A 15,878-nucleotide genomic window follows, 5' to 3' on the forward strand; every position below is an offset into this window, starting at 1 on the left:
TGTAATCTAGCAATAGGAAGAAACCTTGAGAGGAACCAGACTCGACAGGGAACCCATCCTTAAATGGGTGATAACGGATAGCAGGGATTGATCTGAAGACAAACTGTGTGTTAGGAGGCTGGAAGTTCATGCTGGAAGTCTTTAAGTTAACCAGTTCATTATTGGAGGCTCAGGTACAATAGACAGAATGTAATTAAAAACATCTGTACAGACGAAACAGTATATATACCCATATGTGTGTGTGTGTTAATGGGGAGGCATCAGACTTTAAACTGTGTACATTTTCATCTTGTTTTGCATCTGAGCAGCCTCGCTCAAGAGCCCAAAAGGGGCAACTTGGTGATCGTGGGGTTCGAACCTGGGATCTTTTGAACCTTAGTTCAATGCCTTAACCACTGAGTGACCCCTGACTCCTAGCAAACAGGTAACAACCAAAAAACAATAAAAAAAACTTGTGGTCAAGTTTTATTTCTTTGCCCATGTGAGCCTTTTTACTTTTATTTTTTGCTCATTCTTGTTTGTATAAAATGAAATAAAACTCAGTTAACCATATTGCCTTTTTTGGAGGCAATATGATTATATAGATATGTCACTATATATTGCATAATCCTCAACTCTATACATGTTTATAAAAAAACAGCAAAATAAAAATACCTAAGCTTTAAGGGCTACTGTGATGTTTTCCATCCATCCATCCATCCATCCATCAAGGAACCTCTGTAGTCTGTGGTCCGTGGAGGTCAGTGGTGATCGTTGTATTTATTCCCATTTGTACAACCGTGGTAGGACCTCCTGTCAACACTTTCACACTATGGCCAATTTAGGAACGCCAATTAGTCTAATCTGCACGTCTGTGGGAGGAAACTGGAGAACCTGGAGGAAACCCACCAAGCACAGAGAGAGACCATGCAAACTCCATGCAGGCAGACCTGACACAGGAATCAAACCCAGGACCTGAAGGTGCGAGGCCACAGTGCTTGTGATATATATGCAGAAGAATTTTTTCCTACAAATGCTGCAGAAAGCTTTATATGTTTTTTGTTTGTTTTAACATATAAATTTTTGTCATGTTAAAGAAAGACACGCGCATGTGATGTCGGTTTCACTTCATTTTATTACAACATCTCATCAAACACTGTTCAGACATCCATACAGGAATAATAATTAAAAAAGTGATTAAATGGATGAAGAAATCAGTGAGTGCCAGAATGTCATGCAAATGTGTGTGTGTGTGTGTGTGTGTGTGTTTGTGTGTGTCAGTGTGTTTAAGTGAAAAATCACAAGTCCTTCTTGCCTTTACGGCATTAACCCTGACTGTTTAAAATAAACAGCATTATATAATTGTCTTCCACAAGAAGCATAAGATTTAGTGTTTTAGCAAAAACAACAACATTATTTTACATTATCACATCGTATCGTATCATATCATATCATATGTACACAGGCACTGGAGTCCACGAATCGATGCTGTATCTCAGAGATAACGAGTGCGAGCCGTTAAAACAAACCGGAGATCCATAAGAAGGCAAGTTTTTTTCAACCGTAAACAGGGCGTAACTTTGGAGTGAGTCTCTAGTCTATCCTCAAGATCTAAACATCTCCGTGATGGACAAGAACTCCCCCGTGGGTTCGAGGTCCATTTGCAACACAATGGCGACGCTGGAGATGCTGCTTGGCTGAACAAACTCAATCCCGCGCTCGTGAAGTCGCCTCTTAATTGTTCAAAGGGAGGCGTCGGGTCATCTCTCGCATATGAAAAGTCTCGTCTGACAACGTGACGCTGAAGACAAAGAGAGTCGGGGTTTAACCCTTTCAGCTCCTCGCGCCGGGCCGCAAGCTCTCAAACCCTCACACAGGATGCGCTCACACACTCGTCATTTACACACTAGAGGTCATCACCATGATGTTTATTAAATCTCAGCGCTTGTCTTGATTTACTTCTGTTTTTTTTTGTCTGCAGTTCAATCCACGTTAAGGCTTTTGCTCTAATCCGCGATTGTAATTGTTATAAGAGACGTCTTTCGTATGAAGGTAAGGAGTCTCCAGTGTCAGTGCTGTATAACGCCTTTTTAACATCTTTAGGTGTTTTGTTTCTTTTCTACAATGACAATTTTTTAGCTTAGAAAAAGACACACACTTGTTTATCAAACAAACCCCGACCCTGCTTTGTTCTTGTGTTTGCTGAGGTACAAGCTGAATAAATCACTAACCACAGCAAGTGCTGTTATAGGAAACTAATCATTTCCCCGCTCGGCTCTGTTTGTTGGTTTTGTTTGCGCGTGCTCGTTATCTCCTGTTTCACATGACGTGACGCCATGACGTAATGATTCCAGAAAAGTTTTGCAATCCAGCGCTCCGAGCTTTGTCCCCCGGAAAAACAGGCAATAAATAATAAATTCCACCACAGTACACGGTTTGACCCACAGGATCAGATGAAGCAAAAGAATTTTTTCCAGCTGCATTTGGAAAAAGCTTTAGCGCGCCTGTCCGACAGTCTCATCTTCTTGGCCTTCCTGGCCTTGTGTTTGATGGCTGCGAAAATGGCGGCGTCGAAGGCCTCCTTCAGGTTCTTCTGCGTCAGAGCCGAGCACTCCACGTACTCCGTGGCCCGGATCTTCTCGGCCAGGCTCCGAGCCCGGGAACTGAGCACGGGCTTCACCTTGTACCGGTCCAAGTCTATCAGGACGTTGACGTCCAGCAGGAGGTCCGACTGAGTCCCGACCAAAATGATGGGGGACGTCGGGTTGCAGGAGCGGATCTCCGGGATCCATTTCTTCGTGATGTTCTGGAAGGACGTCGGGTTGACGACGCTGAAGCAAAGCAGGAAGACGTCCGTGTGGGCGTAGGACAGGGACCGGAAGCCGTCAAACTCCTCCTGAAATGTTGGAGAGAGGCAGAGATAAGAACTCAACGCATTCCTTCACACATTGCTCATGCCGCGGTTTAATGTTCTGACCTGACGTGTCTCTCGTGAGTTTTTGTGGATAATAATCACAAATAGATTCACATAAAGGAAGTTTCAGTGCATTCTGTTTCACTCTGCTCTCATGTTAAATCTCTACCGATCATCTCTCACTAAGCGACACGTCATGTAAGAATGTCAAAAACGTTTCCTGAGTGTATCAATGCCACACACATCCCTGTAATTACGCAACACTTTGCTTTCTATTATGCAGACAAATCAAGAACAGACTCAAAGAAATTGGTTTTATTATCTATGTCTCATGTTTAATCTTACTGGAGCATTTATATTAACTTTATTTTTATTACTGGTTTCCACGTATTACTGTAAAACCACATATGCATACAGCCAAAACTTTTATTTTCACTTTTAAAAATGTACTTTCACTGCCTTACTTTTTACTTAAGCCATTAAAGTTTGTTACATATTAAATAATAACTACTGTGGTATATATAAATATAAATGTAGCCTATAATCATATAATATAGAATTATTACACATGGTAAGTCATAAATAAGAAACTGACATTAATATTGTGTAATTTGGCATGACTTTTTTTAAGATTCTCTATATTAAAATTTTATTTTAAGAATGAATATAAAAAAATACTAATTTATTAAAAATAAACCATGATTAAACAGTACCTATATATAAAATGTAAATATTATAATGATAAAATAATTATAAAATGTTTACATAATGCATACATACTGTATTCAAATTATTATACACAGTTACAGCTAAATACTTAAATAATTATAAAAAAAATAAAACAAATAATTTTAATAAATATAATTAAATAAAAAGATATAAAATTAAATTGGTTAAAATAAATTATGAATTAAATAGTCATTATATTAAAATATAATAATTAAAATTTTATCATAAATAATACTATTATTTGGCCAATAAATAATTACAATTTAATAGAAAGATTATAATGGTAAAATATATAATTTTCCTAATTATTTTTTTTTTTACTTTGATTTTTAAATACAGAGTAAACCTTGGGTAATAAATGATAATACATATAATAATAAATTTTAATTATTATAGATTACTCTATATATAACTGAATAAATGATGTGCTGTAGGTTATCCAGATGTTATCTTTGGGTTTAAACCTCTGTTAATCCTGTGTTAATAATCTCTACTTTAAGAGGAACAGAGTGTAGTGTACTTTAACCCAGTACAGGGTTGGTTCTGTCTCACCTGGCCAGCTGTGTCCACCAACTGGATCCGGACAGGAGCTCCGTCAACCTGGACTTGTCCTGAAGAACATATCAATAATAATAATTATTATTATTATTATAAAGGTTAATAGTTAATACAGGATACGTAGCAGTGGCGTTGATGATGTCCGTATGACGTCATCAGTGAGTTTAAATAAACATAATGTTTTAAAATGTGTGCAGGAGATTGTTATTATTGTTGTTGTTTACCTGCGAAGACGTCGAAGGCGGTCTGTTTGTAGTCAGTGGGGTATCCGTTATTGGTGTAGCTGATGATCATGCTGGTTTTGCCCACAGCTCCGTCTCCCACCAGCATGCAGCTGATCGCCGGCTCCGGGTCCGAGTCGGGCGCGTGCGCGTGCTCGTGCTCGTGCGCCTGCTCCATGCACACCGGAGGAACGCGCGCCTCTGGGTAGGAATAATCCATTTGGGGTGGCATGTCAAACCCCTGGGCTTTGATCAATCCCCTTCTGGAAGACCACTGAAGCTCTGTCAGAGTGAGTAGAGTGGTCACGGCATTAGTCCCAAAGCTCACACACTCCTGTCACTCACACACACACTCACTCTCTACAGACACTGAGCTCACACACAAGTGGAAGTTCCCTTACTACTCCAGGACTCATTTGCATCGCCACGCCCAACGCCCCTATTTGATGACGTCACTGTTTTCTTTTACTTTTTCCTAAGATGTACTGTTCTGATTTTATTACTTCTGTATTTTTTTATGTAAATTAATGATATATTTATACATTTTATAATGTATGTAGTTCACCAGAGAAGCCTGTAAACACTGTTTTTATTATTGTGGCTTTGATATGAAAGAGCTTGATGACTTGGCACATGTAAATCCATATTTAAGTGTGTATATACCAAAAGATAGAAAGATAGAATACTTTATTACTCTTTTATTAATTAATTATAAGAGGCTTTCCTTTTTTTTATCTTTAATTTTTCAAATTAAATCAAATTTAAATTTTGCATTTCCATAATATTCTCTGTTGTAGAATGAATGTTTTAAAAAATGGTTTTAATCAGTATTTTATATAAATATAGTTTATTTGTCAACAACAACTGTGGAAAATAATTGTTTGAGAAAAATGTCTTTAAGCATTTTTACAAAATAAGAAGAGACATTTCAAAATGCACTCATCCTATTTATTAATCTGTTTACTGTATATGTTTATTTATTTGTTCACTCTAGTATACTATACAAGGTACAAGCTTTTCTTCGAATGAGCCGCTGGCGACATCTAGTGGACGGTACCCGAACTGCAGGTTCTACATTCGAATCACATGACTTTGTGGTCACGTGACCAGAGGCCACCTCTGTACTGATACACACAGGGACAGTCTCGTTGAGATTTTGCGCTTATATCAGCTTTAATTCGCGTTTTATTTCCGTCCTCATTATCTTATGGCTTTATATTCTTATTCGAGTGTTGCTCCGAGGGTCTGACCGGCCTGAAGCCGTGGAGCTGCTGTTATTTAGCCGGGTGTTAGCTAAGGCTAGCTGGCTGTACTGTGGGCCTGAAGGCCTGGAAGTCATGCAGATGGATTTAAACTGATTTCTGTGATTAGTTCAGTATTAAAGATAACCATGGCGACTATTCTGGATGACTATGAGGACTCTCAGATGCTCAGACACCCGACTCAGGCCAGGCGCCTTCCTGCGGCCGGTATGATCGGGATAACTCACTCAGGTACACACGGGGTGTTTACATCACATGACCTGTCATAAATACTACACATGGGGGGGGATGATTTCAGTTATTCATCACGATTATTTTCTCTGGTGATTCGTCTATCACCACTAAATATATTTATTAAAATATATAGGTTTCTAGTTGAGGTAGTAATAGTGTTGCAGTTCATCTATAATCCTACAGACGGCGCTGTAAATCATTCACAGATTTTTAGGCACAACAGCGCCCTCGTGTGGTGGGAAGTAAGTTTTTTTTAGAACTGTAATAAAATCTTTAAAAAAAAAAAGTTATTTAAAGAAGTAATTCTTACAGAATCTCAATATAAATAAATTAATTTATCGTGACACTATGGTTTTTGGTGATCCCTGGTGATTCCCGTCCCCGCTAAATACATTATAATATATACAAGTAGATTTATCCCCTATAGGCATGTGAGTAAATAAATAGATAAATATAGAAGATGTATTGTTCTTATCCTTCCTCGTTGCATTAAAAATAAATCGTATACTGGTCAGTACTGATGCCTCGCACCTCCAGGGTCCGGGTTCGATTCCCGCCTGGGTTAGGGCTCCAGGCCTCCTGCAATCCTGTACGGTATAAGGGCTGTACAAAGTGAGGGTTATAATATTTACATCCACACATTTTCACTGCTGGGTTAAATAAATAAAGAGTTTTAATAGTAATAAGTACTAATTATATGTTAGGACATACACATCACTGTAAATACAAAGAGTCAGCCCAAAAAGTGTATACACACTTCTGGAAAAGAAAAATAGTATGATGTGTTATTACATTAATAGAATATTAATAAGGATATAATATTATTATATCCTATATCAACATATAACATATTGCAATTAAATTTTTTATTAACTTATTTATACAAGTTTTTCATTTTCTGAAGTGTTAGAATAATAACTTAGATATGTTACGTGTAAATAACACATTTTATAAATCATAATATAAAGTAGTTTTAAATATATAATCTCTCTGAGCATTTCTGCTGTAATAAATATGTTGTAATTTAATACATATCCAATTTCCTGTGGTGTAACAAATAAATGATAAAATATATAATATATAAAATATATTGTTATAAAAAATAAAATGATGCAGTCAGCAATCAGGTGTTGGAGACACGGTTTTGTTTCAGCATCAGTAAAATTTAAGTTTGCTCGCGTATTATTTAAATAAAGACATTAAATGTTATTAAATGCTACAGGTTGGATCTGTGATTTATTTTATTTTATTTTTTTAAATAAATAAGAGCGTGTGTCATTGTGACCAGGATAACACTCAGAGAGACCTGCAGCACTTCCTGCTTCCTGTACTGGAGGGCTGTTGATCAGCACTGGTGTGAATGGAAGCAGAGTGGTCAGGATCACACGGGTCTGTTGTCTGACCCGGTCTGATTAACGAGCTCTGTAATGGAGTGAATGTGTGTAAATCAGCGTCTCTGTCTGGAGCGAGTGAAATAAAAGGAGCCGTGTGATGTGTTCATTAACAGCTCATTAGTGTGAGTGTATAGTCGGGTCGTTACAGACCAGTTTGTGTAAGTTAATCTGCAGCCTTAATCTTTCATACAGGTTTATTTTTTGCTTAAATGTGATGATTGTGTTAAAGAAACGTCCCTTAGTTTATTTATTTATTTAGTTAATTAATTCAATTTGTTTATTTATTCATTGCTTCCTTCATTCTTTTATTTATTTATTTATGTAGGGAAGCTGGGGTGTTTGATCTCCATTTGTTAAAAAAATGCCAATGGTTAAGTTTATATATATGTATGTATGTACTTTGTATTTATTTATTAGTTCACTCATTCATTCATCAAGTTTATTTATTTACTTATTTATTCACGTTTTTATTCGTTAATACTTTTAGTTATGCACTTTTTGTTTGTCCGTTTGTTTGTCATTCATTCATTTATTTTAAGCTGGGATTTTAGGGATTTCTATCTGTTTAAAAACAATAATAATAATAATAATAATAATTCTTATTAAGTAGCGCTACCTTCACAGCTGTGCGCCTTTTAGAAAAAAAAACCTGATTAAACTCCAAACTGTTTCTAAACTATATATACTACAGATTAGAGATTATTAAGGTACAGCTGCTGTAGAAACAAAACCACACACTTTTTTCTCTCTTGAAACAGTCAGAGGTTTTATCTAAATGTAATATTTACTGAGGAAGCGGCGAGGGCAGGAGGAGTCTCCAGTGTTAATGTTTTTCAGTGACGTTACCTAACGATCCATATTGATTTTTAACTTGTATTGGCTATTAGAGAGCAGAATTTTGATGCTGCTTTGAACTGTGAACGTCTTCGTCATCTGTTCCTGGACGTTTTACAGAGTTAAATCTCATTATAAAGACATGGAGTGTGTGGTGGTGTGTTCTTTAATTGAAAAAAAAAGACATTACTGATGGAAAACTGCTGTGGTGTGAGAGGAGTCAAACACATCGACACACCCTGATTTATTATAATAATGATTTTTTTTTAATCAGATTTATTTATTATATATATTATTTTATATATTTGTATTTAAAATGTTTTTTAACTATAATTTATTTAATTATATTTAGTTTTACATAATTTATATTATTTATACTAATAATATATCAATAATTATATGAATTATAATATATAATTTTATCCAGTTTTTAATTTTATAATTTCTAAAGTGTTAATATTATGATCATCATTTTTTTTGTGACACTTTGATGCAGAATATAGGCCAAATATGTCTCTTAACCCCTCTGTTCTTTCCTCTCGTGTCCTGCAGGTTTCGTGAACCTGAGGCTGGAGGAAGAAAAGCCGATCTTCAACAAGCAGAGGATCGATTTCTCGCCGCCTGAAAGGATCAATCAGTTGGCTGTGTGCAACAATCAGCTGTGCATGAGTCTTGGGAAGGACACTCTGCTCAGGTAACGCCACACCACTTACATTTCAAGTTTTCCAGGAATGTGACGAGCTTTGACGGTGATTGGATTAGCTCTCGGGTCAGACTTGATCGTCATGTGTGATCTCACATCATCGGTGCTAACGATTTCAAACAATTTCATTTGAATGTGTAAAAAAAAAAAAAAAAAAAGCTTAGATGTGCAGTCATGAAAGTGACGGCGGTGTGTTTGATGCAGGATCGATCTGGGGAAACCGGATCAGCTAAACCAGATCGAGCTGGGAAGAAAAGACGATGGTAAAGTGCACAAACTCTTCCTGGACCCGACAGGTAACTGTTCCTCCTCTCCAAGTGGTTTACTTGTGTTAGATTAAAAAAAAATGGAGTGTGGGTCAGGTAGGGGTCATCCCTATGTTCCCAAAGTCCTGAGGTCCCCTGATTTATCCCTCACGTAATGTAAGTGTCACAAAGAGCCCAATGTTCCCCTGGTCTATATAAGACATAAAGGAAAACTGAAAATCATGTTCTCCAGCTCTTTAGTGATGAAATATATGAGGAGATTTTCTTTAGAGACCTTCAAAGCTACAGAAAGGGATACATTTTTTAGAGTTTTTAATTCTGTTTAAAAGTTTTAAAACTCGTTCCAATAAAATAAATTGGATAATATTTAGGAAATGGGTCACACTTGCCTCAAAGTAAGAATATGAGAGAAACCAAATAAAAGGTTGGTGTGGTGTTATGTGAAAAATTAACTAGGGAACATAGTTTAAAATAATAATATTTAACTATTCACTTTTCTTTTAGCTCTGCTTTAATATTTTTTGGAGTATTGATGATAAAACAATGTGTAAAAAGCCTCCTGTTTAAATTTCTGTATATATATTTTTAGAGAAAAAAATATGAATTTTTTACATATTTATTTTATAAGAATAATAATAGAGTAATAATGATAATAATATAGTTATTATATATAAACAGCGGTATAAAATGGAGAACATAAAGTTTACAAAATTATAGACAATATTTTAAGAAACCTATTCTGTCACTAAACTAAGACCAGATATAACAAGGTTTCTCTCATCTATTGAAACCGTCATTTTCATGATGCTGTTAAACAGTTTATTTGTAATTTTTTTGATAAATTTCCCAAAACATTCTCAAGCGTTGTCTAAACCCTGGTTTCTCAAAGTGTGTTCTAATTTAAATTTAAATTAGAAATTAAAAAAGTAACTAAAACTAATAAAACAAAGCAAAGTGAGATCTTCTAATCTCACTGGGTTGTGTTTAAGTATGTAAAAGTTATTGATGCTAAATAAACTAGTTATAATGTATTATTATTATTATTATTCATTTGGAAACACCCAACCAATCCAAAGCATTTCTTGTGCTGCAGGATCTCACTTGGTGATCAGTCTGACCACGAGCGAGTGCGTCTACTTGAACAGAAACACACAGAAGGTCCGCAGCCTCTCTCGGTGGAGGGGACACTTAATAGAGAGCGTGGGCTGGAACAAGATTCTGGGCAACGAAACAAACACCGGCCCAATTCTTGTCGGAACCAGCCAAGGCATCATTTTCGAGGCGGAAATCTCAGCTTCTGAGGGTTCCCTTTTCAACACAAACCCGGACCAGTACTTCAGACAGGTCCATTCCTTGGAAGAGGACGGAAACCCGGCACCGGTCTGCTGCCTTGAGGTGGAGCGCGGGATTGAGTCGAAGTACTTAATTATTGCCACCACTCGCAAACGCCTCTTCCAGTTCGTCGGCAAGTTAGCCGAGGGTTCTGAGCAGCAAGGCTTTAGCTCGATCTTTTCTCAAAATCAGGATCTCTGCCCAAGCTTTCAGGAGTTTCCTGTCAACATGGGCTACAGCGAGATCGGTTTCTACACCTGCAAACTCCGTTCAAGCCCTAACTCCTTCGCCTGGATGATGGGAAACGGGGTTTATTACGGCAACTTGGACTACTCGCGGCTCGACTCGCTCCTCACCGACGTCCGGGTTTGGGAATACACGCCAGACATCGACTTCAGCTACAGCAAGCCCATCTCCATCGTTCTCACCCAGTTCCATTTCCTGCTCCTGCTTCCCGATCGAGTCAAGGCCATCTGCACCCTGAACGGGCAGGTTGTCTACGAGGACGTCTTCCCGGATAAGTTCGGCCCCCTCAAAAAGATGATTAAGGATCCCGTCGGCGGACTGGTCTGGATCTACACAGAGAAAGCCGTCTTCCGGTATCATATCCAGAGGGAGTCCAGGGATGTCTGGCAGATGTACATGAGCATGAAGAAGTTCGACCTGGCCAAAGAGTACTGCAAGGATCGACCCGAGTGCAAGGACGTGGTGCTTGCCAAGGAAGCGGAGCACTGGTTCCAGAGCAAACGCTATCTAGAGAGCGCCAAGTGCTACGCCCTGACTCAGAACTACTTTGAAGAGGTTGCGCTGAAGTTCATCGAAGCCAAGCAGGAGGAGGCTCTGAAGGAATTCCTGTTGCGCAAACTGGACAGTCTCAAATCCGGCGAGAAAACTCAGATCACGCTGCTCGTCACCTGGTTGACCGAGTTGTACCTGAACCGTCTCGGGGGACTGGACGGGAACGACAGCAAGAAAGCGCTGTTTCAAGAAACTCGGGAGGAGTTTCATCGTTTTATGTCAAGCATCAAGCACAAGGACTGCTTCTACAACAACCGGAGCACCATCTACGATCTCCTGGCAAGCCACGGCAACGTTGATGACATGGTCTATTTTTCCGTCATCATGCAGGACTACGAAAGGGTCATCTCTCACCACTGCCAGCATGATGACTACGCCGCCGCGCTCGACGTCCTCTCCAAGCACTGCGACGAGAAGCTCTTCTACAAGTTCTCCCCGGTTCTCATGCAGCACATCCCCAAGAAAGTGGTGGATGCCTGGATCCAAATGGGCAACCGGCTCGACCCTAAGCAGCTGATCCCAGCGCTGGTGAACTACAGCCAGATCGGCAGCACCCAGCAAATCAACGAGACCATCCGTTACATGGAGTTCTGCGTGAACGAGCTTGGCGTGAAGGAAGAGGCCATCCACAATTATCTGCTGTCGCTCTACGCCAAGTATAAACCAGATTCCTTGCTGTGGTACCTCGAGCAGGCGGGAACGCACGCCTCGGAGATACACTACGACCTGAAATACGCCTTGCGCCTCTGTGCTGAACACGGCTATCGCCAGGCGTGCGTGTTGGTCTACAGAATCATGGAGCTGTACGAAGAAGCTGTGGATTTAGCCCTGCAGGTGAGGACGCCGCACTGATCCAGCACAAACGCCAAGAAAATTGGCTGAAATATAGAAAAAAAAAAATCACAAAAACACATTATTATAATAGCAGAATTTTTTGGGGGTAAAATTGTTTTTGAAATTTTGTTTTTAAAACCGCCCAAATGTTAACAGCATGTGCTCACTACATAGGATATATGATTTGGACATACAGTAGGTCCCCGACTTACGAACGGGGTCCATCCCGAGAGACTGTTTGTAAGTTGGAAAACAGTCCAATTTGTAAGCACACCAAAAATAGGTGGGAAGTGAATACAACTTACTATTACAAGTTACTATTGGTAGTAAGTGTAAGTTTTTAAAGTTGCATAGTAGAAGGAGCGAGTTGCTCGGTCTGTCCGCTGTGCTTTGGTAAGCTTTTCTTGCGCCAGGAGAGACTCAGTCAAACACACACTGTCAGAAAGGTCACTGTTTATTAACAGCAAAAGATAAGGTTTTTATATGTTTGACCAAACGCCTGTGCCATCGACATATGTTACTACATAGAACATGAACCATTGTAAATGTCCTGGTGAGATCCCAAAAAAATTAAAAGAGATGAAGATAGTGAGGTGTCCGTCCAGAGACGAATCACAAGATGTTGGCTTGAGTCAGGGGGAGAGGGGGAAGGAGACAGAGGAAGATAGAGAGAGAGACAGAAAGAGAGAATGGAAAGGTGAGCGTGGGAGCGTTCACACCTTTAAGAACAGATGCAAGAGAAGACAGGAAGATAGCAGCAGGAAAGATTTAACACATTAAAATCAGATCTATGAGGAAGAGAGTAAAAATAACTTCTTTATATATAAAATAATTCTAACAGTAAGTTAGCAGGTGAAATATCCCCCAAAAAACATATAAATTTAATTTTACTTTCATTTTATTGACCCTGTTTTTATTTTGAAAAATGTAACCGATCGTCTCCCTTTTACTTCCGTCCCACGCACCACTCTCTGCATCGGTTTGGATGCCTGATAAAAATTAAGCTAATGTTGTTACAAGCTATAAAAACAAACATCTCTGGAGAGCTGCTTTATAAAGAAAAATTACCAAATGATGAGACAGTCGATGGACTCTGAGACAAAAAGAAAGCTGCACTTAAAAGGAAAAGCCCAAGAGTCCTATCTAAATTATGGGTTTATCGCAAACAGGTGATTTACACACTCCAAGCCCGAAAAAAAAAGGCACAAAAGCACTGAAAACCATGCTTCAATTTCCAACAACCTATCGTTGTAAAACCTGGTTCTCTGCAAACAAGAATTAAATTATGGAGCAGATTGGACACGAGGAAGGTCGTGTGCTGTATTTATCTTGCACTTTATGATACTTTGTTACAAGCAGTGAAAAATTGTCTTCGGGAAAAAAAACAAACAAACAGATTATTAGTGTTTTTGGTGGTGAAATTGGGACCTACTCATTATTAGGTGGTTAATCATAATGTTATGGTTTACTATTGTTGATTAATTAACAACTACGAGACTTGCTACGCCCTACTAATCACCTTTCTGTGAGGGCACAAATATTAATGATAGAGCAAGTTGTTGAACATTGTTCTTGTGTTTCAGGTGGACGTCGATTTGGCCAAGTCGTGCGCCGACCTCCCCGAGGACGATGAGGAGCTAAGGAAGAAGCTGTGGCTGAAGATCGCCCGTCACGTGGTTCAGGAGGAGAAGGACGTGAAGAAGGCGATGAACTGCCTCTCCAGCTGCAACCTGCTGAAGATCGAGGACATCCTGCCTTTCTTCCCAGACTTTGTTACTATCGACCACTTCAAGGAGGCCATCTGCCTCTCACTGGAGGAGTACAACCAGCACATCGAGGAGCTCAAGCAGGAGATGGAGGAGGCCACGGAGAGCGCCAAGCGCATCAGAGAGGACATCCAGGAGATGAGGAACAAGTACGGCGTGGTGGAGTCGCAGGAGAAGTGCGCCACCTGCGACTTCCCCTTACTCAACCGGCCCTTCTATCTCTTCCTGTGCGGACACATGTTCCACTGCGACTGCCTCTTCCAGGAGGTCACGCCGCACCTATCAGGGTACAAGCAGAGCAAGCTGGAGGAGCTGCAGAAGAAGCTCGCCGCCGCCACGCAGACCACCAAGTCTCGCCACAGACCCAAGGAGGAGGACACAGAGAGTCTGGGGAAAGGCCAGGGCGGCAGAGAGCAGATCAAATCCGACATCGATGACATGGTGGCGTCCGAGTGCGCCTACTGCGGCGAGCTGATGATCAGATCCATCGATAAGCCTTTCATCGATCCAAACAGGTTCGAGGAGGAAAAGTCCAGCTGGCTCTGAAACTGAGTTTTCTCCTAATTCTTCTGTACAGTGCGCCTGGGCTGTCTCCCCTCCATGTATGCGAGTGTGTCGACATTTCAATGCTTTCTGAATGTCTGTGTTACTAAATACTGAGACGAGAAGCAGCAAGATTTAATGATTTAAAGGTTTTCAGCTGAATCACAAATGCCACTGCCCGTGCCACAGTATGTGTAAAGCTCTAACTGCATTATCATGTATTAGATGACTCGTTATACTAATAAACCATACAGCATCGTGTCTCTGTCTCAGTTATTCATCAGAACCTGCAGCATAAAATATAGCACAGATTATCTTTTACTGCATACGAAAACAATTACTTCTCCCTTTTAATCCTCTTTTTCACTCTTGTTTGGCCCCTTCCTCTTTTTCATCTTATCCTCCTCTTCTCCTGCTTATTAGTCCTCCTTCTTCTTCCCCTGGTCTTTGACCTACTCCTCTTTTGATGTCCTTCTTCTTCCAAATATTTGTTCTCCCCGATTTCCCCCCTTTTTCTCCCTTATCCTCCTTCTTTTTTTTTTTCTATTTTGTCCTCTTCCTCTTCTCCATCTATCCTCATTTTCTTCTGTTTTTAATCCTCCTCTTCCTGATCTCATCTTCTAAATCTTTTTCATCTCGTTCCTTTTCCAATTATTTGTCCTTCTTCTCTTTTTCTTCCCCTGTCCTCTTCTTATTCTTCTTTATTGTAATACAGTGTTAATATTACTGTATTATATTTGCTACCAAATTTATTTTATACATATATAATTAGGTACTCTAGGACAAAAAAATATTTAAATATTTAACTGCATGACAAACTATAACAAATGCACTCTTACTCTTGTATTTATTTATTACTAAGTATCAATAACTATTATTATTTAATATTAGTATTATTATATTATGTTAATATGAATTCCTTTTCCTTATTTTAAAACAATGGTTTGATCTGTTTCCTGGCTGAATTATTTAGTTTATAGGGTATATATTTTTTAAAGTATATAATCATCTATGTAATCAGGTTTTCTACATTATATTTACTACATAGATATATACACACAAAACATACAACCCTATCATCAGGCTTTCAAAATACTGCAGCCTTACTTGCTTTAAAATATATTTTGGTGTTCCCAGCATGTACAGTATGTGCAAAATAACAAGCCAAGAGAAAGTGCCGCACACTATGTTATTGCTCGAATTATGACAGCCCACACACACACACTCACACACACAATGCTTATAGATGGGATGTGTGAGGCGTCCTTGACTCAAGTGTTGTTTAATCTCGATGTGTACAGTTAAACAAATATCGAGACTTGCTTCTTCTTCTTATCAGTAGCTTCTTAAAATTCTGCTGTATTATAAATATCTAATTACAAAATCTAACAGTTATATAATTGTTCTGTACGAATGTTTAAAATACAGTACGACAAATTACAACAAACGTACTCCTACTTGTACTACTATTACTAATTATTATATAATCAATAGTAGTATTATATTATATC

The 15,878-nt window shown here is 38.9% G+C and overlaps 2 protein-coding genes across 2 annotated transcripts; one reads left to right on the forward strand and one right to left on the reverse strand.

Annotated features, from left to right (window-relative positions):
• Positions 1 to 1,102: 1,102 nt before the first annotated feature.
• rhov (ras homolog family member V) lies at positions 1,103 to 4,795 on the reverse strand. The gene is made up of 3 exons (XM_053488945.1): positions 4,405 to 4,795; positions 4,175 to 4,233; positions 1,103 to 2,875 (listed from the first exon to the last, which is right to left on the reverse strand). Exons 1-3 carry the CDS (start codon positions 4,631 to 4,633, stop codon positions 2,429 to 2,431), a joined length of 735 nt encoding a protein of 244 aa, XP_053344920.1. The 5' UTR covers positions 4,634 to 4,795; the 3' UTR covers positions 1,103 to 2,428.
• Positions 4,796 to 5,498: 703 nt separating this feature from the next.
• On the forward strand, positions 5,499 to 14,628 carry vps18 (VPS18 core subunit of CORVET and HOPS complexes). The gene is made up of 5 exons (XM_053488919.1): positions 5,499 to 5,894; positions 8,678 to 8,819; positions 9,033 to 9,124; positions 10,188 to 12,058; positions 13,642 to 14,628. The coding sequence occupies exons 1-5, from the start codon at positions 5,792 to 5,794 to the stop codon at positions 14,368 to 14,370; spliced, it is 2,937 nt and encodes a 978-aa protein (XP_053344894.1). The 5' UTR covers positions 5,499 to 5,791; the 3' UTR covers positions 14,371 to 14,628.
• Positions 14,629 to 15,878: the final 1,250 nt, after the last annotated feature.

The sequence above is a fragment of the Clarias gariepinus genome, chromosome 27 (genome assembly GCF_024256425.1).
Source record: "Clarias gariepinus isolate MV-2021 ecotype Netherlands chromosome 27, CGAR_prim_01v2, whole genome shotgun sequence".
In the NCBI taxonomy this organism is placed as follows: domain Eukaryota; kingdom Metazoa; phylum Chordata; class Actinopteri; order Siluriformes; family Clariidae; genus Clarias; species Clarias gariepinus.

Bases quoted from the DNA above. Each gene is read 5' to 3' on its own strand.
- rhov (XM_053488945.1), bottom strand. From the start codon at position 4,633: ATGCCACCCCAAATGGATTATTCCTACCCAGAGGCGCGCGTTCCTCCG. The intron at 4,234-4,404 runs GTAAACAACAAC...TATGTTCTTCAG, and splicing joins CGCCTTCGACGTCTTCGCAG to GACAAGTCCAGGTTGACGGA. The intron at 2,876-4,174 runs GTGAGACAGAAC...CCAACATTTCAG, and splicing joins TGGTGGACACAGCTGGCCAG to GAGGAGTTTGACGGCTTCCG.
- vps18 (XM_053488919.1), top strand. From the start codon at position 5,792: ATGGCGACTATTCTGGATGACTATGAGGACTCTCAGATGCTCAGACAC. The intron at 8,820-9,032 runs GTAACGCCACAC...TGTTTGATGCAG, and splicing joins GGGAAGGACACTCTGCTCAG to GATCGATCTGGGGAAACCGG. The intron at 12,059-13,641 runs GTGAGGACGCCG...CTTGTGTTTCAG, and splicing joins CTGTGGATTTAGCCCTGCAG to GTGGACGTCGATTTGGCCAA.